Source organism: Protopterus annectens, chromosome 14.part0, assembly GCF_019279795.1.
Source record: "Protopterus annectens isolate FY-2018-M chromosome 14.part0, PAN1.0, whole genome shotgun sequence".
In the NCBI taxonomy this organism is placed as follows: Eukaryota; Metazoa; Chordata; order Ceratodontiformes; family Protopteridae; genus Protopterus; species Protopterus annectens.
Genome location: NC_056748.1, coordinates 776,486,020 through 776,504,879, shown reverse-complemented (window position 1 = coordinate 776,504,879; position 18,860 = coordinate 776,486,020). Strand labels below are relative to the sequence as shown.

Below are 18,860 nucleotides of genomic sequence, written 5' to 3'. Positions count from 1 at the left end.
AACACATGGTGAAGGGCCCCTCCTAGGTTAAAGGCTCGCACTCATTTTAAAACAGAAACAAAGTGCCACTCAAAAGGGTCCTTTGTGGACATCAAGCTGGTGGAAGGACTAGCACACCGACCAGGGTTAGCACTTTCTATGGCTACAGATTGAAGGCCCCTCCTAGGTAAAGCTCGCACTCTAAAACAGTACAAAGTGCCACTAAGCTAATTTCAGTGATTTCCCCACGAGTTCATGTGAGATGTTAAGCACATGGTATAAGGGAGCAAAATAGGCATTCATCTATAAAGGAGGAGGTTCGTAGTCAACAGGCTTTGAGAAAAAAGAAAAAAAATTGTATCAACTCCTCAGAAGATAGCAATATGTATAAGAATGATTCTGAAGGGATGAAGAATCTCAAAAGCTAGCAACTATGCTGTCCACTTAAAATTCAAACACAACTCCTGTTGTACTGAAAAATAAATTCCAACCGTAACTACATAGGACATATTTATTATCTGAATGACTGTCAAGAAGTAGGATTTCTGTAAATGTATTATATCCCCCAACTCTGTTAACCCTGAATAAACCTAAGCCCTAAGGCTCAGTTAATTCCTGAGATAATTCAAATGTTTCGCTAGTTGTAGTGAAAAATTAAATTCAAACTGCCAATATACAAGCTGGATTCAGATTTGTGGGATGAATACTTGACAAGAAGCAACACTGTGCGGTCTCAATAAATCTGTTGTCATTGCCCTAACTTTGCTAACTCACATTAGACACCTCCTCCAATTGAGTTAATCCTGCTGGAAAAACATCCTATCAGCAAAAACTGATATGCCTACCTGGATCTGTAAACTATGATGAGGACCATCACTTTTTTTTCAAGAATGACTTGCACGGAGTTGATTATACTATATCTGTGGATGCAACGAATGAGCTCAAAGCAAGAGAGAGGGGGAGTTAACTGCTCTACAGACAAACAGCCTCATTAAAATTTCATCTGAATGTAATTTTATTTTCCTCATTCAGACTGACAATCACTTTGCCATCTCTATGGTCTAGACCTGCAGAAAAACAGTTCTTACCAACAAACATACTACACTGAAATATGAGGTAAAGTCTGAAAGCTGAAGTATGTCCATCGGCTCAGCTGTCAGGTTTATGACCTAAGCTTAACTGCTGCAATTCCATGCTGATATTTTCTGCTTCCTGTATCACAGTCTCAGCTGTCAAGCTTTTAACCTACTGGCCTTCCATTAGCTTAACAGCCATAAACTCATGTTAATATTGTCTACTTCCAACATATATACACATATAGGAAGTACAGAAGAGCTATATATACTTGCCGCATTTGTGGACTTTGCAATATGTCTCCCTTTCCTTATGATTCTTTTATTTACATTCTCTCTTTTGTTTTTTGATGTGTTCAGTTGCTGTTTGATTTTTGTCTACTTCTGCTCTGATTTCTTTTTTTTTCACAAACATATTTACATTTTATAAATACAGACGACAAAAAAGAAAAACTCACCAACAATTTAGTAGACATTACTGCATAGCAGATACACAGCGAGTAATATATAATCTTGGTATACACTGATTTGTATATCATTTGAGAAGCGTGAAGCGTTTTTTTTTTTGGTTTGTTTTTTTTGTGTCCATCAGATCCAATACTTTTTGAGGCAAATCACTCCAAAACTGTAAGACAGAATCGGAGGAGCAAATTGATAGCTTAAAAACTATATTCCTATATGTCAAGGCAATTTTCATTAGTTTTGGTCTTCTGAAGTATTCTTTATTAAACTTTACAGGATTGGGCATAATAGCTAAGGTCTTTACCACACAGATGCAAGGTACATGGGTTTGATTCTGATCTCTGGAAACTAGCTAGGCTTACTTATTTCTTTGGGTTTTATTGGCGACAATTCATCTGTTCCCAAATATTTATACACTCCCTCCTGTTCAAGTTCCTTTGCATCACATTCCTGTTCCAAGTTGATAATTTCTTCACATACCTTTGGAGTTTTTTTTATATTGGTTAGTTTGGTTTCTTCCTTTGCAGCATACCAGAGCTCTTTTTCTTTCCAGTGACCATGTTTCTTTATATCTTTTAAAAAAATCTATGGGATTTGATCCTTACATTTTCACACTTCCTTTGTTGCTTCTTTTTCCAAGCAGCCAAAAGATTCTTCATTTATGTAATGTTTTTCATGGATCTGTTGTAGTAAAGAATACAACAATTTGATTGCAGCTTTTGACAGTTTTTTTCATGTGGCAAACAAAGGAGGCATAAGTGAAACTAAGATTCTTTTATTCCACAACAATGAGCACTTTTCGTCCAAATTACATGGAATTCTGATGATTTGGATGAAAGCGCTCATTGTTGTGGAATAAAAGAATCTTGGTTTCACTTCTGCCTCCTCCTCCTTTTGGATTTTTGGTTGGATTACTTTATTTTTTTGTTACTTAGTTTTTCATGTGCAAGCATGTTTCTTTCCATTAATTTCTCTCTTAATCTTTCTGCATGTCCTTTGACTGGAAATCCTAGCCTTCTTTAGTAATAACGATACATAATTTCTTCCTAATCCTCAGCAATCCACTTTGTCACCCCATGCCTCTTTTTTGGCCTGTCAGTTTTTCTGTTTTTTGTGGACTACATCCTTCTGCCTTGGAGGGGTACCCTCCTCCCGAGACTAGCATAACCCTGTGGTAGGAATGTTTCCACTTCCTAGAGATTCTATGTTGCCTTTTATCCAGTCAAGGTATCAGTGCATCCACCAGACACGGCCACTTTTTTATATTGGGACCTGTGCACTCTGTGTTCTTCATTATTATTAACCTATCTTTCTCCATGATATATAAAATACTGTCTATACATCAGTGTTCTCTTGGTTAGATTTTGTAAAAACAGGGTCCACTGTGGGAAGGTACTCACCAAGACTTGAGCAGGAATTCATTTCCAGCAATACAGTGATGGGCAGTGCTGTGGTGTAGTAGTTAGTACTGTCACCTCACAGCAAGAGTTTCTCCGATTTGATTCTTGGCTTGAGTGCCTTCTGTGCGGAGTCTGTATGTCCTCCCTCTGCTCGTGTGGGTTTCCTCCAGGTGATCTGGTTTCCTCCCACATTCCAAAGACATGCAGTAGGTGGACTGAACACACTAAATTGTCACTAGGTGCGAGTGCGTGTGTGTGTGTGCGTGCAAGTGTGTGTGGTGCACCCACTGAGGAGGGTTGGGTCTTGAGCTAGCAACCCGGGCCCGTAAAACCCACAACTGCTACAGAAACACTGAGTGCTGAAAGATGGTCATTGCCTGATGTACCACATGGTGCGTAAACGGGAAAGAGAGAGAAAGAAAACAGTGATGCTATTCTCCTTTTCTTGATGATTTAATATCTCCATTCAGACCCTGCATATAATTTTCTGCATAGCTGCTACTACTATCCTTAAGGACTTGCATCCAAAATCCTAATCACTCGATCTCTCAATCCCTTACCATTCATCACCACCACCCTTTTCCACTTTGATTTACAACATTCTGCTTGAGTTATGTATATGAGCTCTAACTGCACAGCTTTAAATTACACATTCAAATCAAGTAACCCTACACCACCTTAACTTATGGGAAAAATCATCCTACTTAACTCCTGACCTCTTTTCTGCTCAAATAAATTCCTTCAATTCTTTATCAATTGTCAACCATGTCTTATCTGGTTGATAAAAAGTATGACTGATGTTTATATAAGAATAAAGGGACCAAAAACATTTTCATTGCTTGTATCTTACTATCAATATCCATAATCAATAGCTTTCAGTTTCTTAATTTTTATATTATCTTCTGTTTAATCTCTCCAAACATAGCAGAATCTTTTTTAATGCATAAACCTACATACTTCATTTTATTCTCTCACAGCTAACAGTACTGCTGAAATAATTCATGCACCCATGCATATTTTACTGTTATAGCTTTTGTTTTATCTGCATTTCTTTTATATCCTGAAAAGACATGAAGCTGTCTCAAAATATTTCACAACACTGAAATACTCTTTTTTCAGATTTATCAAATTCAAAGTAATACATGCAAATAAAGATAATTTTTGTTGATTACTGTAATTATATTCCTGAATTTGTGAATCCCTCATTTTCTTTGCTGATGGCTCTAAATATAAGGCAAATAAATATTTATTTACATTTGATAACTGGGTAGTGTCCGGACTGGGACAAAAGTCAGTTTTCAGCAGAGACCCGGGGAGAAAAGCTCCAAGGAAGATTACATAATTATTCATTTGTACATATGGCAATTACAATAGAAGTTCAAACGCAAGTCCCTTGACACTGTATTAAAAGCATATAACAATGGTAGCACAATAAGCTTATACTATTCATACAGACAAAACAAAAATATTTATTTATTTTTGTTTTGTTTTTTCAGGATAAAATTATCATAAACTGAAGCTAAGAAGGCTCAATTGCTAAGAAACATTGGCAATGGGTGTTGGAGAGAAGGAAGTTAGACAGTAAGGAGTTAAATTAGCCTGGTGGAGAACATGAGCAAAGCCTATGTTTGGTGAAATATTCCTTTAGGAACTGTTTAAATGAATGTGCATCACTGATGGACAGAATATGCTGAGGCAGAGAATTCCAGTGTTTGGGAATGATATGTGAGTATAAGGAGACGCCGTGAGAGTTTTGGGTTTTGTTAAGGTTCATAGGTAGGTACTAGGCTATCGGCCTAAGGCCTTACGTAAGCCTAGCCAACAAGGTTCCCTGATTTACGCCACCCAAGAAAGTTATTTTCCTGTACCACTGTCAAGCAGAGACACAGAAGTGATCCCTGGGGTGTATTTCCTATTTCCATACAGCTCCACAACTGGTTAACTGCAGTTAAGGTTTACATGGTAAGCATATATTAATAGTTTAAAGCAAATATACATAGGTTCATAGGTTCATACTAGGCTATCTGCCCTAGGGCATTTATAAGCCTAGCCAGAATGTGGTTGGCTTTCGCCATCCATTTTAAATTTATTTTGCTATGCCCTTTTTCGAGGTTAGTATACTGTGCCTCTATCTAACAGTGACACAGAAGTGATACCCGGGGTAAACCTACGATCTCCCATCCACTCATCAAGATTCCTCTTGAAGAGAGTCAATGAGGGACTCTGCCTAACCTGGACTGGGATTTTATTCCAGAGTGAAGGGAGCCTCTGGGTTATGAATCTGTCCCTCCAGCATGTCCTATTTATTTCAGTGCTGAGGTTCAAGTCTCTCGGCGTGTAGCTCGATGGGATTTGGATTTTCTGAGGTGCAGCATGTCCATTAATTCGGGTTGGACATGGCTTTATCGTCAGGCACAGATCGCCTCTGAACAGGCGGTATGCCACTGAGTAGAGCTGGAGTTTCTTTAACCGGCAGCATATGGCATCTGTTTGAGCCCTTTGATCCTCTTGGTGAGGTACTTTTGGGGTCTTTCCAGTTGCTGCAGGTGTCTGGTAAGGTACATCCCAAAGGGGCATTGTACTCAATTATGGGCCTGATGAGGGATGAGTAAAGAGGCACGATGACCTCCCCTGATCTAGATGTGAATCCCTTCATGATTAGGTGGGCTATATAAAATGTTTTTCTAACCACTTTGGCCACGTGGTTGTCAAATGAGAGATTGCTATCAACTTGGGTCCCCAGGTCCCTAATTACTTCTTCTGTACTTAATGGATTTCCACCTATGTGGTAATTTGTGGGCACTTTGTTTTTGCCAAAGGGGATGACTATACACTTTTTGGTATTTAGCTTGAGGCCATGGCACTGGCACCAGTTGTCTGTTTCTATGAGGCCCTTTTGGAGGATGCTTGTGTCGGCTGGAGAGTCGATTATGGCACCCAGTTTGCAGTCATCTGCGAACTTGGTCAGCCACAGTCCTTCCGTGTTGGCCTGTACCTCCGAGAAATATATACCGAACAAGAGAGGTCCCAGGACTGAGCCTTGTGGGACACCACTTGTAACTGGTTTGGAGTCTGACATGGCTCCAGCAATTCTAACCATGTGGGTTCTGTCCTTGAGCCAGTTTGCAATCCATCTAGTGACATAGGGGTTTATATTTAAGCTGGTGAGCTTATCTATAATGCCCGAGTGGGGTATTGTATCGAAGGCTTTTGCGAGGTCCAGGTAGGCTGTGTGGACCACCTTCCCCTCGTCAATGGCCTTGGTGACTGTTTCAAAGAAATCAACCAGGTTTAAGAGGCAGGATCTGCCCTTAACAAAGCCGAACTGGGTAGGATCCAGTGTTTGTAGGTCCCCAATATCTTTATTTATGAGGTCCATGATGATCCTTTCCATAGCTTTGCAGACCAAGCTAGTCAGGCTTACGGGGCGATAGTTTCTAGGATCTGTTAATGTTTATGTATCCAGATGTTTACAGTTAATACATGCTTAGGAATTACATATCCAAAGCCTTAGCACCTATAATTTATATGTGGCCAGGAAGTTTATGTCCCAAAATGCACTAGCTATTTTTATATATGCCCAGGACATTAAGGTCTAGATCATTATTCCCTGTGGTTTACCTGTGCAGAAGATGTATATATCCAAGCCCTACTAGCTATAGTTAAGGCATACTCAAGGGTTATGCTCCAAGTCTTACTATCTCTGGTTAATGCAAGCTCAGAATATGTATATCCAAGCCCTACTACTGCAATTATCATAAGCTCAGGAAGCAGAGGTTATAAGGCTTACTATCAACATATGTCAGGTGCCCAGGATGTTATCTTTATTCGTTCCATATTTTACTTCCTGCAGTTACTGGCAATCCTTTATCAGCAGACCTAAGAGATTTTAGGTTAGTGTAAGGTTGGATAAGGTCAGATAGAGCTGGGCAGTTGTCAGGTTTGTATAAGACTGTACGGGCAGTTAGTGGCTGAGTCAGAGTCAGCAGGGGAGGGAGCTCTAACCAGTTCAGCTGCAGAAGGGCAGTGCAATGGTGAGATCTTTGAGACTGATTAGTAGCAATTTTGGCTATTTTGTTATAGCAAGATTCAAGATTATTCAGTTCACATTTGTGAAGACTGATAAATATTTGTGAACAGTAAAGCAGTTAGAATAAGAGATGGGTTCTGGCTGTTGAGAGTCTGGCATGATTAGTAAGATACGATTTAGCCCTATAGAGAGAACCCAGTTTGACATGAACCTTTTTAATTGTTAGTGCAAGATGTTTGTCAGACTTGCATCCACTATCAATTGCGACATCAAGAAGTTTTGACGTTCAACGGGTTCTATTTTTGTGCCATTGGAGGAGGAAATAGAGATAGGCAGTTGGTTGGTTGTTGTTGTGGTATTATAGAAGACCATAGCCTTGGTTTTATTGGGTCAGAGGGGGAATAACAGAGAGGAAAGAGGGCATCCCTACCAGATTCTTGGGTTCAAACACAGCTTGTCAGACAGATGCCTTCCCACATTAACTCTTTTCCACATCTGTCTCTCTCTGTCTCTCTCACACACACACACACACACACACACACACACACACACATATATATATATATATATATATATATATATATATATATATATATGTATGTATGTATGTATGTACTTTGTTTACCATTTTCTAAGGAATGCAATCAAATTCCCAGTTGTCTATTAAATGTTTTCTCTGCCAAAACAAACTGTGCTAAGCTCTATGTAGCCACTATTGACTGTATAACAGTGTTATCAGTAAATAGTTTGGTTTACTAATTCTTACCAACAAAAGTGGTGGTTTCTTATACGCTGCCTCCCTCTGGGTCATCACTGTCCTATTAATGTTATCAAATGCTTGTTTCCTTTCCACATGGCCATACTGATCCAAATCAAGTTGGGCAACATCTTTGCAATTCTGTTAGCTAATATAGACATGACATACAAACTTTATAAACATGGTTTAAAATCAAAATGGATCTACATGACACTGAATCTGAAATGTGTTTACCCTCTTTTGGTAATTATCACCAACCACTGCTTTTTTTATGGTGCTTGTACTCCATCTGTCTTTTAAAATACTGTTGAATTGTGCCTGGCTCTGTAATGCAGAGGGATGGAGCCCTGACTATGACCGTGGCGACCAGGGTTCAATTACTGACTAAAACAATGAAGAAGCAACGCAGGAAATGGAAGGAATACAGAGGTATATCTCCTTCAGCTATGCCAGTGGGATGGAGGGGTATGCATGAACGTGGGAGGCAGAAAGTGCATGGTCATCATCCTGATGGAGATCAGAAAGGCCACCACTTGTTCTGTGGAGTGAAGGGCAGGGTTACTTGGAAGAAATGCCCCTGCAAAGGTGAGGAGATGCATTTTGCAGCAGTCCATTGCCCACCCTTGCCCAACTCCTCATCAATGCATGCATGGATGGATTGACACAGTGAGAAAAATAAACAATATTCGAACCACCCCTGATGGCAGTCTGGACAATGACCTCTCTCAGTTCTCTCTCACTTGGTGATGGGAATGAATGGGCTGACTGACCAAGAGAGGGTCTGATGGTCAGCAAGCACCAGATGTAAAAATCACATAAATAAATACACACATACATACAAATACTGTTTCAGATCATACATTATACAAGGCACAACTTTTGCAAGAAAGGTGACACCTGTGAGTCCTAATGTAAACTTAGGAACACTAATCCAACTACCCAAGCTAAGTTTGAAGAATGACAGAAAATCACATTGCTTGGCATGCTGGGGGAGTGAGTGTCTTCCATAGTACGGGAAGGTGCATGGTAATGATCCTATCACTCTATCTAGTTTTATGTATTTCTTGATGAAGATTTAGATCTCTAGGTCTGGTGCTGGCAGCACAATCTGACTTTTCGAGCAAAAGGAGGTTGAGAATAAATGGCTCTCTAAGCCCCCAGTAAGTTAGGCACATGTCTCCCCATAGGAACCTGCACGATATTGAGTACAAGTATAAAGACTCCTCATCTCTTCTGGTAACTTGAGTTTTTTGGGAATAGTGATATTTTTTGTTAGAAACCTCTGTGATTTCTGAAGTTTTTTTTTTAATACTTCTAGCCAGATACATGTCTAAGGGTACATTTTACTTAATAGGTTTGACTAGGGCTTAATACAGTGGAACAATGGCATCTTTGATTTTAGAAAGAATGTCCTTTACAATTATTTGCCAAATGTAGAAGGACTTCCTAACTACAGCTGCCATGTGATGGTGAAAAAGAGAGGGAGCTGTCAACCCACATGCCTATATTCCTGATCACTAATTCATATGATAAAGGGGTGTGTTTAATACAATACAGTGCAGAGTTTTCTACTTCCCAAAGAGATGACAATGCATTTCTTGGCATTTAGTTTGAACATTCTTTCTATTACACAATAATTGTCTTTAGTCACTTTGGAGGGTATATGCATCCAAACGGTAATTAACAACCACACCTAAATAGCAGTCATCAGCAAACTTTGTTAACCAGAGATCACCATTAGCAGTTTTTAGTGCTGAAAAACAAATACCAAACAGAAAGCTGCCAAGCACAGATCTCTGGGGGGACACCACTGGGTACCTTCTCTCTGTATGAGGAGGCAACAACAACTTGGACAATTTCCATTCTATCCTTAAGCCAGTTGGCTACTCATCCCATTATGTAGGGATTTATGCTTAAGGTCTTCAATTTAATAAACAATTCCATAATGGTGTGTTATCAAATGCCTTGGTCAGTTCAAGGTAGGCAGTACAGACTGTTCAAACAATGTCAACTTCTGTCTTACCCAGTCCAACAAAACTTGAGCATACACATCTTTGGAAGTGTAGGTGCACCAATCAATAGAAGAATAGCTGAATTCACCACGGACTGAAGAGCCATTACTTATAGGGATATCCTCTATGAATGCCAGGAATTTATCAGGGTCAGCTGGTGCCATGGAGAGTGGTGAATAGGTGTCTGGAGCTGGAAACTCACCGGGGGGGGGGGGGGTGAAGACATGGAAGGCATAAAACCCAGACATACAGGAGTGCTCTCTAAGGTTTTGAACCACGCCTTGGTAAAAACTCATACATGGAAATGCACCAAATGTAGAACTGCCTTGAGAGGAGGCAGATTATTAAGACTACCAGTGTTGAGTACAGTTTGAGACTGGAGATGTCTTTTGGTTGGGATGTTCATTACATGATGTCTGCCTTATAGGCAGCAGGTTTTAGTCAGTATGTAGAAGACCTTGAATGAAAGATGCAGGCCTTCTTTTGCAAAGTAAGTTGGACTGTTAATCATGTCTTCCCAGAGTAATACATATTGGATCCCCCTAGAGTGAGACTAGCAACTTAAACAACCGCTGAACCTAATTATCATTTTCTATGCATCTTTGAAGAAAATAAAAACACTGTCATCTGTGTTAGCATGTCTGGCAGTAGATTTGTGTATATTCTCAGATTAACCTTTATGTATGCCAGCATGTCTAATTGTGAAAATGTAAATATGTTTTTAAAATGTTGAGCATCTCTCTGTTTATACAAAATTGTTAAAAAAATCTGATAGTGCTTTGATACATTTCTAATCGCACATGTTTGTTTGTGACAGACATTCTAAAATACAAACTGGGAAGAATCAGCTGATCAGTAGGTGATGTCATTAGAATGTTCCTGATTGCTATGCGATTATTTGAACAGTTGGTTGACAGCAAAAAGGACTTTTTCAGACAGCTAACTCTTATTTTTAAAATAAGACAGTTGAGACTGTTAACCTGGGATATAAGAGAGACTGCTGAAGTCAGTTGCTGAGCAGTTAGTGAAGAGTTGCAGTCAGTTACAGTGCTAAGTGCTAAGCAATTACTGAAGAGTAGCAGTTCGTGAAAAGTTGCAGTCAGTGGCTACCCAAGAAAACAGACTCACCAAAAATTGTAAGCCTGCCTTTGTGCCTTGCTGTTATGTTTTCAATTAGATCACGGACAGTATACGCTAGTTAGATTAGGAAAGTTCAGTTATTTAGATACAGTTTTTCTAAAATGATGGACTTCTATCATACAGTTTAGGTTCATAGGTTGGTACTAGGCTATCAGCCCTAGGGCCTATACAAGCCTAGCCATAACAATTTCCTGGCTATTTCTTCCCACATTATTTACTTTCCTGGACCCCTGTCTAGCAGGGCGACCGACGTGATCCCTGGGGTGAATTTCCTTTCTCCCATCCAATCGTCAAGGTTCCTCTTGAAGAGGTCCAAAGAGGCACTCTGCTTGACATGTATGGGCAATCTATTCCAGAGTCTGGGGAGTCTCTGGGTCAGGAACCTATCCCTCCAGCATGTTTTGTTTATTGCGATGACAAGGTTTAGATCCCTGGAGCGTGTAGCTCTGAGGGATTGGGATTTCTTTAAGTGTAGCATGTCCAACAGCTCTGGGTTTGACATGGCTTTGTATGTTAAGCAGAGATCGCCTCTGAGTAGACGATATGCGACAGAGTATAGCTGGAGTTTTTAAGGCGGTCAGCGTGGGGCATCTGCTTTAGGCCTGTGATTCTTTTAGTGAGGTATTTCTGAGGCCTTTCCAGTTGTTGCAGATGTCTTGAGAGGTACATACCAAATGGGGCGTTGTATTCTATAATGGGTCTAATGAGGGATGAGTACAGTGGGACAATGACCTCCTTTTTCTGGATGAAAAGCCCTTCATGATGAGGTGTGCCACATAGAAGGATTTCCTGACTGTTGTGGCGATGTGGTTATCGAAGGTGAGACCACTGTCCACCTGTGTCCCTAAGTCTCTTATCACACTTTCTGTGTTTAGTGTACTGCCACCTATATGGTAATTCATGGATACATGTTTTTTCCCAAAGGGGGATAACAATACATTTCTTGGCATTGAGCTTGAGCCCATGGCTCTGGCACCAAGCATCTGTTTCTGTAAGGCCCTTTTGTAGAGTATCCACATCATTTGGGGATTCAATAATGGCTCCCAGTTTGCAGTCATCTGCAAACTTTGTTAGCCAGAGTCCCTTAGTGTTGACCTGTACTTCAGAGAAGTAGATGCCAAACAAGAGTGGCCCCAGGACTGAACCCTAAGGTACTCCACTTGTCACTTGTCTGGAGCTGGATTTGGAGTCGGCTACTTTTACAGTGTGGGTTCTATCAGTAAGCCATTTAGCAACCCATTGGGTGACATAGGGATTAATGCCCAACTTAGTAAGTTTATCTATGATTCCAGAGTGGGGATGGTGTCAAAGGCCTTGGCAAGGTCTAGATAGGCTGTGTGGACCACCTTACCCTTGTCCATGGCTCTGGAGACTGATTCAAAGAAGTCAATCAGATTCAGGAGACAAGATCGGCCCTTCACAAACCCAAACTGGGTGGGGTCCAGTGTTTGAAGGTTGCCAATGTCTTTGTTTATAAGTTCCATGATAATACGCTCCATGGCCTTGCAGATAAGGCTTGTCAGACTGATGGGATGGTAGTTTCCGGGATCCAAGGTGGATCCCCTTGTGGATTGGGATAACTGTAGCTCTGCGCCACTCAGTGGGCACGAAACCTGAGGTGAGGCTATGATTAAACATGACACTTAGGTGAGGTGCCAGTTCATATTGTAGTTCATGTAGTACACAGCCGGGATGTCATCTGGTCCCATGGATGCTGTATTCTTGGCTTTAGAGAGTGCATTTTGTACCTGTGTGGTCGTTATTACTGGAATTTGGCAATCTTCGGTATTGAGATGGGCCATTTAGGGGTGATAGGGGGTGAAGTTGGCACTGAATCGATCTGCCAGGATATTGGCAATATCCTTCGGATCAGTATATTTAATGCCATTCTGTTTTAGCTCAGAGCAGATCTGAGCATTGCCATTTAGATTCTTGACATAGTTATAGAATGCTTTGTGGTTGTCTTTGGAATCTTTGGCAATTTTATTTTCGTAACTAGCTTTGGAAGATTTTATGAGGCATCTCAGTTTTTACTGAGGCTAGTAAGGGAGTTTTTGCATCCTGGGATTTTCCTCTTTTCTGAAAAAGTTTCTTCCTTTTGTTGTAAAGTTTGTTTATGGCAGGGGACCACCAAATTGGCTTCCTTTTTTGGATGAGAGCATTTTGGTTCTATTTGGGATGGCACGATTCATGCATGAGTGGATGTGCTCGTACAGTGCCTTAGTGTAGGATTCAGCAGTTGAACTTTCAGTTCCCGTCTGCATGGGTGTCATGAAGTTTGTCACTTCTGACTTGAGTAGCATGAAGTTGGCTTTGGAGAACTTTTTTATGGTGGTTTCTTTACTGGGGGTGGGGTGGGATGTGGATGTTAAAGGTGATTAGCTTATGGTCAGACCTGACTAACGAGGGGGTGACCATAGGTATGGAGCATTGATTTCCCATGTTGGTAATGACCAGGTCTAGGATATTGGAGCCCCTGGTGGGACTATGGATTAGTTGATCCAGGGCGTTGGAATTTATGAATTCGAAGAACCATTGCGCAAAGGTGTTGGGACATGAGTAGTTTTCCCAGTTAATGGCAGGGTAGTTAAAATCACCCAGTATTAGGGTGTTTGGTTCTATCTTAATATTTTCCAGTATGTTTAGAAAGGTGTAGTGAGAATCTTGGGGTATGGTGGGGGATCTGTAGCAAGCTACAATTTGGATTGCAGTCTTACCTAGTGTTAGTTGCACTTGGAGAATTTCAGACACATTGTGTTGGCCAACTAGCCTGGTGGTGTGAATATCCTTGGTGAATATTGACACTCCTCCACCTTTAGTGTTTCGGTCCTGGTTTGGTGGCCGAAAAGTGTGGTAAGAGTTGTAGCCTGGGATTGCAGGGGTGCTCTCTGGAGCCTTGAACCAGGTCTCAGTTACTGCACAGATATCGATGTTCTCCGTTTTTAGGAGTGCCTCGAGAGAGTGCATTTTGAGGTTTAGACTTCTAGCATTGAGTAGCATTACCTTCAGATTTTGCATGCTTGTACCTGTTACGGTGGTGGTTTTGTCCTTTGAAGTTTGCCTAAAAAAGGCACTATAGGGGTTGCAAGAGCCTTAGCCAGTAACCTGAATCCCAGGGGCGACAGGTGCAGACCATCTCTGGCAAAGCATCGTGGTCTGTCAATCATGTCATCCCAGGCAGACAGATACTGGATCCCCTTTGAATGACACCATAAGCTTAGCCAATTGTTGAAGTCAATCATTTTATCCTTGTATTGTGGTATCATTCTGGGCGAAGGCAGAATGCTACTCAGGGCTAGGGTCATACCTGCCTGGGCCACATGATCCGAGAGCTCTTCCATGTCTCTTTTCATGTAGTCCAGGAGGTCGTCTCAAGTCATTCACTCCAACATGGACAATGACAGAGTCATATTTGTACTTGTTGTGGAGTGACTTGAGTGCATGCGTTATGTGGCAGATCCTGGCACCAGACAGGCAGCTGACTGTAATTTTCTCCTTATTCAACCTGGTGAGAGGGACATCAGTGTGTCGGACTATAGAGTCACCTATGACTAAAGTGTTAGGTACATTGTCTTGCCTTAGGGGCTGTTGCTGGGTGGCACACTGGTGTTGTGAACTATGTGACACATTGGTTGTGATTGGTGTTTGTTTGCGTTTCAGCTTCAGAGGTCTTTGTTGCTTGGGCAGGTTACAGTTAAGGGCCTCTGCATATGTGGATTTAGTGTTGCTATATATGGGTGTTGGTGGTGCGGGTTTAGAAGGGCTATGTGTTGCTTGAGGTGTAGTGTGGGTGTTAACCTTCTCCTCTTGACTGTTTAACACAATCTTGGGTGGAGAGAGCTTTGCTTCCATTTTGGCTATGTAAGTGCATCTCTCACAGGCTGTAGTGTTGGGTGGTAGGAGGAGAGGGTTGTCTGTGTACATGAGGCAATTGCTGCATTGCCCCAGTATGCCCAGATTCACCAGGTGGACAGGAGAAATCACCGGAAGCTGACCCTTGGACATGCCTGGTTTGGGGCTTTTTTTTTTTCTTTGTAAAGTATAGGAGCTGTTTCCTTAGCAAGGTACTTTGCAATTATAGGCTGTTTAGTGCCTACTATTAATTTCTCCTTGTTAACAAGGAGAGTTCAGTGTTTGTATGAGTTTAAGGCTTCCTAGTGCTTTCCAGCAGGTATTAGAGAAAGTGCTAGTCACAGGGATGCTTAAAGGTAAGACTGAAAAGAATGCACTCTGCAGTGTGCACTAGAGAAGTTAGATGTGAAAGTAGGTAACTTGAGTTTTACCTGTTTAAAAAGTTAAGGTTTAGTGGAGAGTTACTATTTTTAAAACAGCAAGATGGACTGAAAGGGGTGGTCACTTTTGTATTTTGGTACTATGAAATACTGTAGGATGGCCAATAAATTTAAATAATTGAATAATTTAATTTTATATTTCTGGTGACTGAATTCTGGTGTTTATTGAAAGTTACTGATTTACATTCTTGTATTCATTTTACTTAGTACTACATTTTTTTTTATTACTTTGCATAGTGGTTGAACAATCACTGTGATCTTTGGAGATTAGAGAGTGCTTATACCCATTTGATACTCCCCAGGTCACCTCACATGACTGGAGGCCTCTGGTCATAGCTATCATTTATTTCAAGGGTGTGTAGAGACCTGTCTGGCTCTGGTGGCAGAGTTACCATTTGTACTGGGGAGGGGATACAGCTGGAAATCTGTGTCAGGCTTCCCATATGTCTCTGAGTGTGTGAGATTTGAATTTATTTTGAGTGTGAGTGAGTCAGAGGTCTTAAAATGGAACACATTGCTCTGAAGTATACAAGGGATTAAATTTGGGATGGACACAGGTAAATAGTCCAGTTCCAGGAAATAAGAGTCTGTTCCTGTTGTGCTCTTAAGGGAAATTGTAGAATTTTACTTTTGTGTGCTCTGTGCTCTGGTGTTTTCCATGACACTCCCACACTAGAGACATTGGTGAGGATTGAGGCTCCTTAATTACTGACCCAGGTTTTAAGTGGGGGACGTCACATTATTGTTGGCAGTCTGGTGGGATATTAGCCAGAAGTCACAGCATTATTCCAGCTGAATGAAAAATTCCAGTCAGAACCAGTGCCTTACCCTTAGTTGAAGCTAGCATGGTGAATACCAACATTTCCTTCTGTGTGGTCTTGAGGCATTTTCACGACAGGTTATTCATCCCTACATGTGCTATGATCATGTCACAGTCATAACTACTGGAGAAAATAGTGCTGAGTGCCCTTATGTCCACTATCTTGGTTCCTGGGAGACAGCCAACTGCTACGCTGTTTATTTCCAGACTGGTGAGTGTGGAATCTGTGTACTTAACAACTGAGTTACCAGTAACCAAGATGCTTCTTGCAGCTGAATTATGCCTAACAGACTTAGGTGTGATTTGCTTTTGGTGACACGCTGATATGGGAGTGCTGGAATAGGAGTACTAAGGGGTTTACATTGATGTCTAGACTTAAGAATTCTAAGAGGCCTGGGTATTTTTTTTTTGGTCAGCATCAATGTATTTTTTTAGGATAAATGTACAACAGTTTTCTACTGTTATTATAATGATATTGCATTTGCCTGGACAAGGCTGTGACAGTGCAATGTGACTGTTAAGTAGTGGACTGTAAGAGGGATGGCTCCAGATTGCTTACATATTTTCACCTTCACAGATGGCGCCTACAGTGTTAAGCAATACTTCACTATCAGTGAGCATAGGACAGTTTTTACACTGCCTTAGAATAAAAAGTGCTAGAAGGCCGATAATGAAAAGGGTAGGGCTAAATTTGCTGCCATTCCATGACACTTAGTGCCGATGCATGAAAAGGATCTAGTTAGGCCTACAAGTTGCTTTTGCAATAAGGCCACTTGGCAGGTGATTAGCTCTGGAGAGCAGTATTTAAGAACAGGTAAACCAGACTGTTTAGTCACAACTGTCCCATTTTATACAGTCAATGGTGACTACAAGTAGCTCAGTGCAATTTGCTTTGGCCTACAGCAACAATCTCACTTGGAGCTCTGCTGAATAAAGACAAATATAAAAGTAGTACTGACTACTGAGAAAAATTGGAGTTGTGTAATCTATCTACTAAACAGCTACATCTATGGTGGCAGTGCTCTCAGTGGAGTTGAGCATGGTATACATCAAGAACAAAATAGAACACAAACAGCTATAAATTCTGGCCAATAGTAATGAACTGTCTAGATACAGCAGCAACTTATCTACTCCAATAGAACTACCAGTGCTTTCTCCAAGATGACCACCACACTATATCAGAAAAGGACATAATAATTAACAGAGAAAATTAAGTATAATTCAGATGAATAAGCAGCTTAAAATCAACAGAACATCAAAATAACTTGTGTGTGCAATAATAAAATGCAAAAAACAAAATAAATAAATATTTGCTCTAAGTTTTGTGATGTCCAGAATACTTATAAGCTGTGCACACAGGCCCAGCTCTCCGCAGTCTTTTTGGAAAGACATCAAGGCATCAAGGGAGCTCTGTTGAGCACAGTATACATAAATCAACAGTAAAAGTAAGGGAATTAAAAATGCTATAAATTCAAGTCAATAATACAAAGCTACCTAAATACAGCAGCAATTAATCTTCTCTTACAAAAAATATACTCTACAATTAACAAAGCCTTCCAGATCCTTGTCTTTCACTTATCTTCTAGTTACAGTATTTCAACAGAAATGCATCTCTTCTTGAGGATTTCTCTATTGATTGATTGATTGTACATTAGTGTTTTTATTTCATCTCATCCTATCTTAGCTATTAACTTTGATTTATATATTCCTATAATCTTGACACAAGTAAGTTGCTCATATACACTTGTGCATATACAACCTGTTCCTTTTCCTGCTTTCCCCATTTCTCTCCTTTACACAAAGTTTCATTCAATTTCAAAACATCTCTAATACCTCTGTCATTTCTCTTGTCACTGGCACCCTAAGTATGGCTACAACTCTTTCTATTTTTTGTACCAAGCTCTCTCTGAAGTATGTTTGCCTGGTGGATCAAAGTTATTTTTTGATGCAGAACAGGCTATGGAGAAAATAAAAAAGTTTATCCAACAAAAAGTGAGTCAGCTAGTAGGAGGAGTCTCTGCTTCTCATTCTTCTGATGGTAAGGTTCATAGAAAGACTTTCCCAGTAAAACCTTTTCCAATGTTCCAAAGAAAAATGCTTGAAAGACAAAAAAGGCATAGGAGTCAGCTAGAAGAATCAGCAGTACAATGGTCTTGACTTAAAGTCTGGTGTTGGGAGATGGAGATGAACAGGAAGATGACCAGCTCTGAAATTAGCAAATAAATGCAAAACTAGAAAGCATCTTATTACATTTGTGAAATATGGTTTTAAAAGAAAAAGTGGCTGAAAAATATAATTTCTGTTTTTATTAGTATTTGCATAAAGTTTGTATGATATAAACTGCATGTTATATACAGTTAAACAGTTTTGTGTACTGCGTAAACACGGGTATTTTAAATGTGGGGGTAACCTTTTTAGTGACTGTTGTATGTGTTCAGATATTAAAGTAAACAAGTACTTTTTTAGCTGTAAGAAAGTTTTACAGTATAACAAGAGAAAAAAGGCTGAACAAAAGCAAGTTTAATGTTCGGATCATGTTATCTTGGGCTACTACTATGGTGTGCAAAAGTACACCGATTATATTGCGTGTAGAATTAGAATATTTTCTCTCTTTATTATACAAGGGTGAATGTCTATTACTATCTTTGGAGTAAGCTAAAAAGGGTGTTTTGCAAGCATGTTGGCTTAAAAAAACAAGACAAAATGATGAAAACAATGAAAATGCTAAACTTCTTACAACTCCAAACATATTAGCTTGCTTGTTTTCCATTGGCAAATGTTCAGTGGAGACGAGATGTCTGCAGCTGAAGCCAGTTGCATATTCTTTTCTGATTGAAATTTACAAAGACTCACTGCTGAGTGCATTTTCATGGAGACAAGCTGTCTACAGGTGCA

The 18,860-nt window shown here is 40.3% G+C and overlaps 1 protein-coding gene across 1 annotated transcript in view; it reads right to left on the bottom strand.

Annotated features, from left to right (window-relative positions):
• OGDHL (oxoglutarate dehydrogenase L) overlaps positions 1 to 18,860 on the bottom strand; it is a 2,090,792-nt gene that overhangs the window by 1,552,014 nt on the left and 519,918 nt on the right. The window contains exon 5 of the mRNA XM_044055619.1: positions 17,080 to 17,138. Coding sequence (XP_043911554.1) covers positions 17,080 to 17,138 — 59 coding nt within the window. The remainder of the gene's footprint in view (positions 1 to 17,079; positions 17,139 to 18,860) is intronic.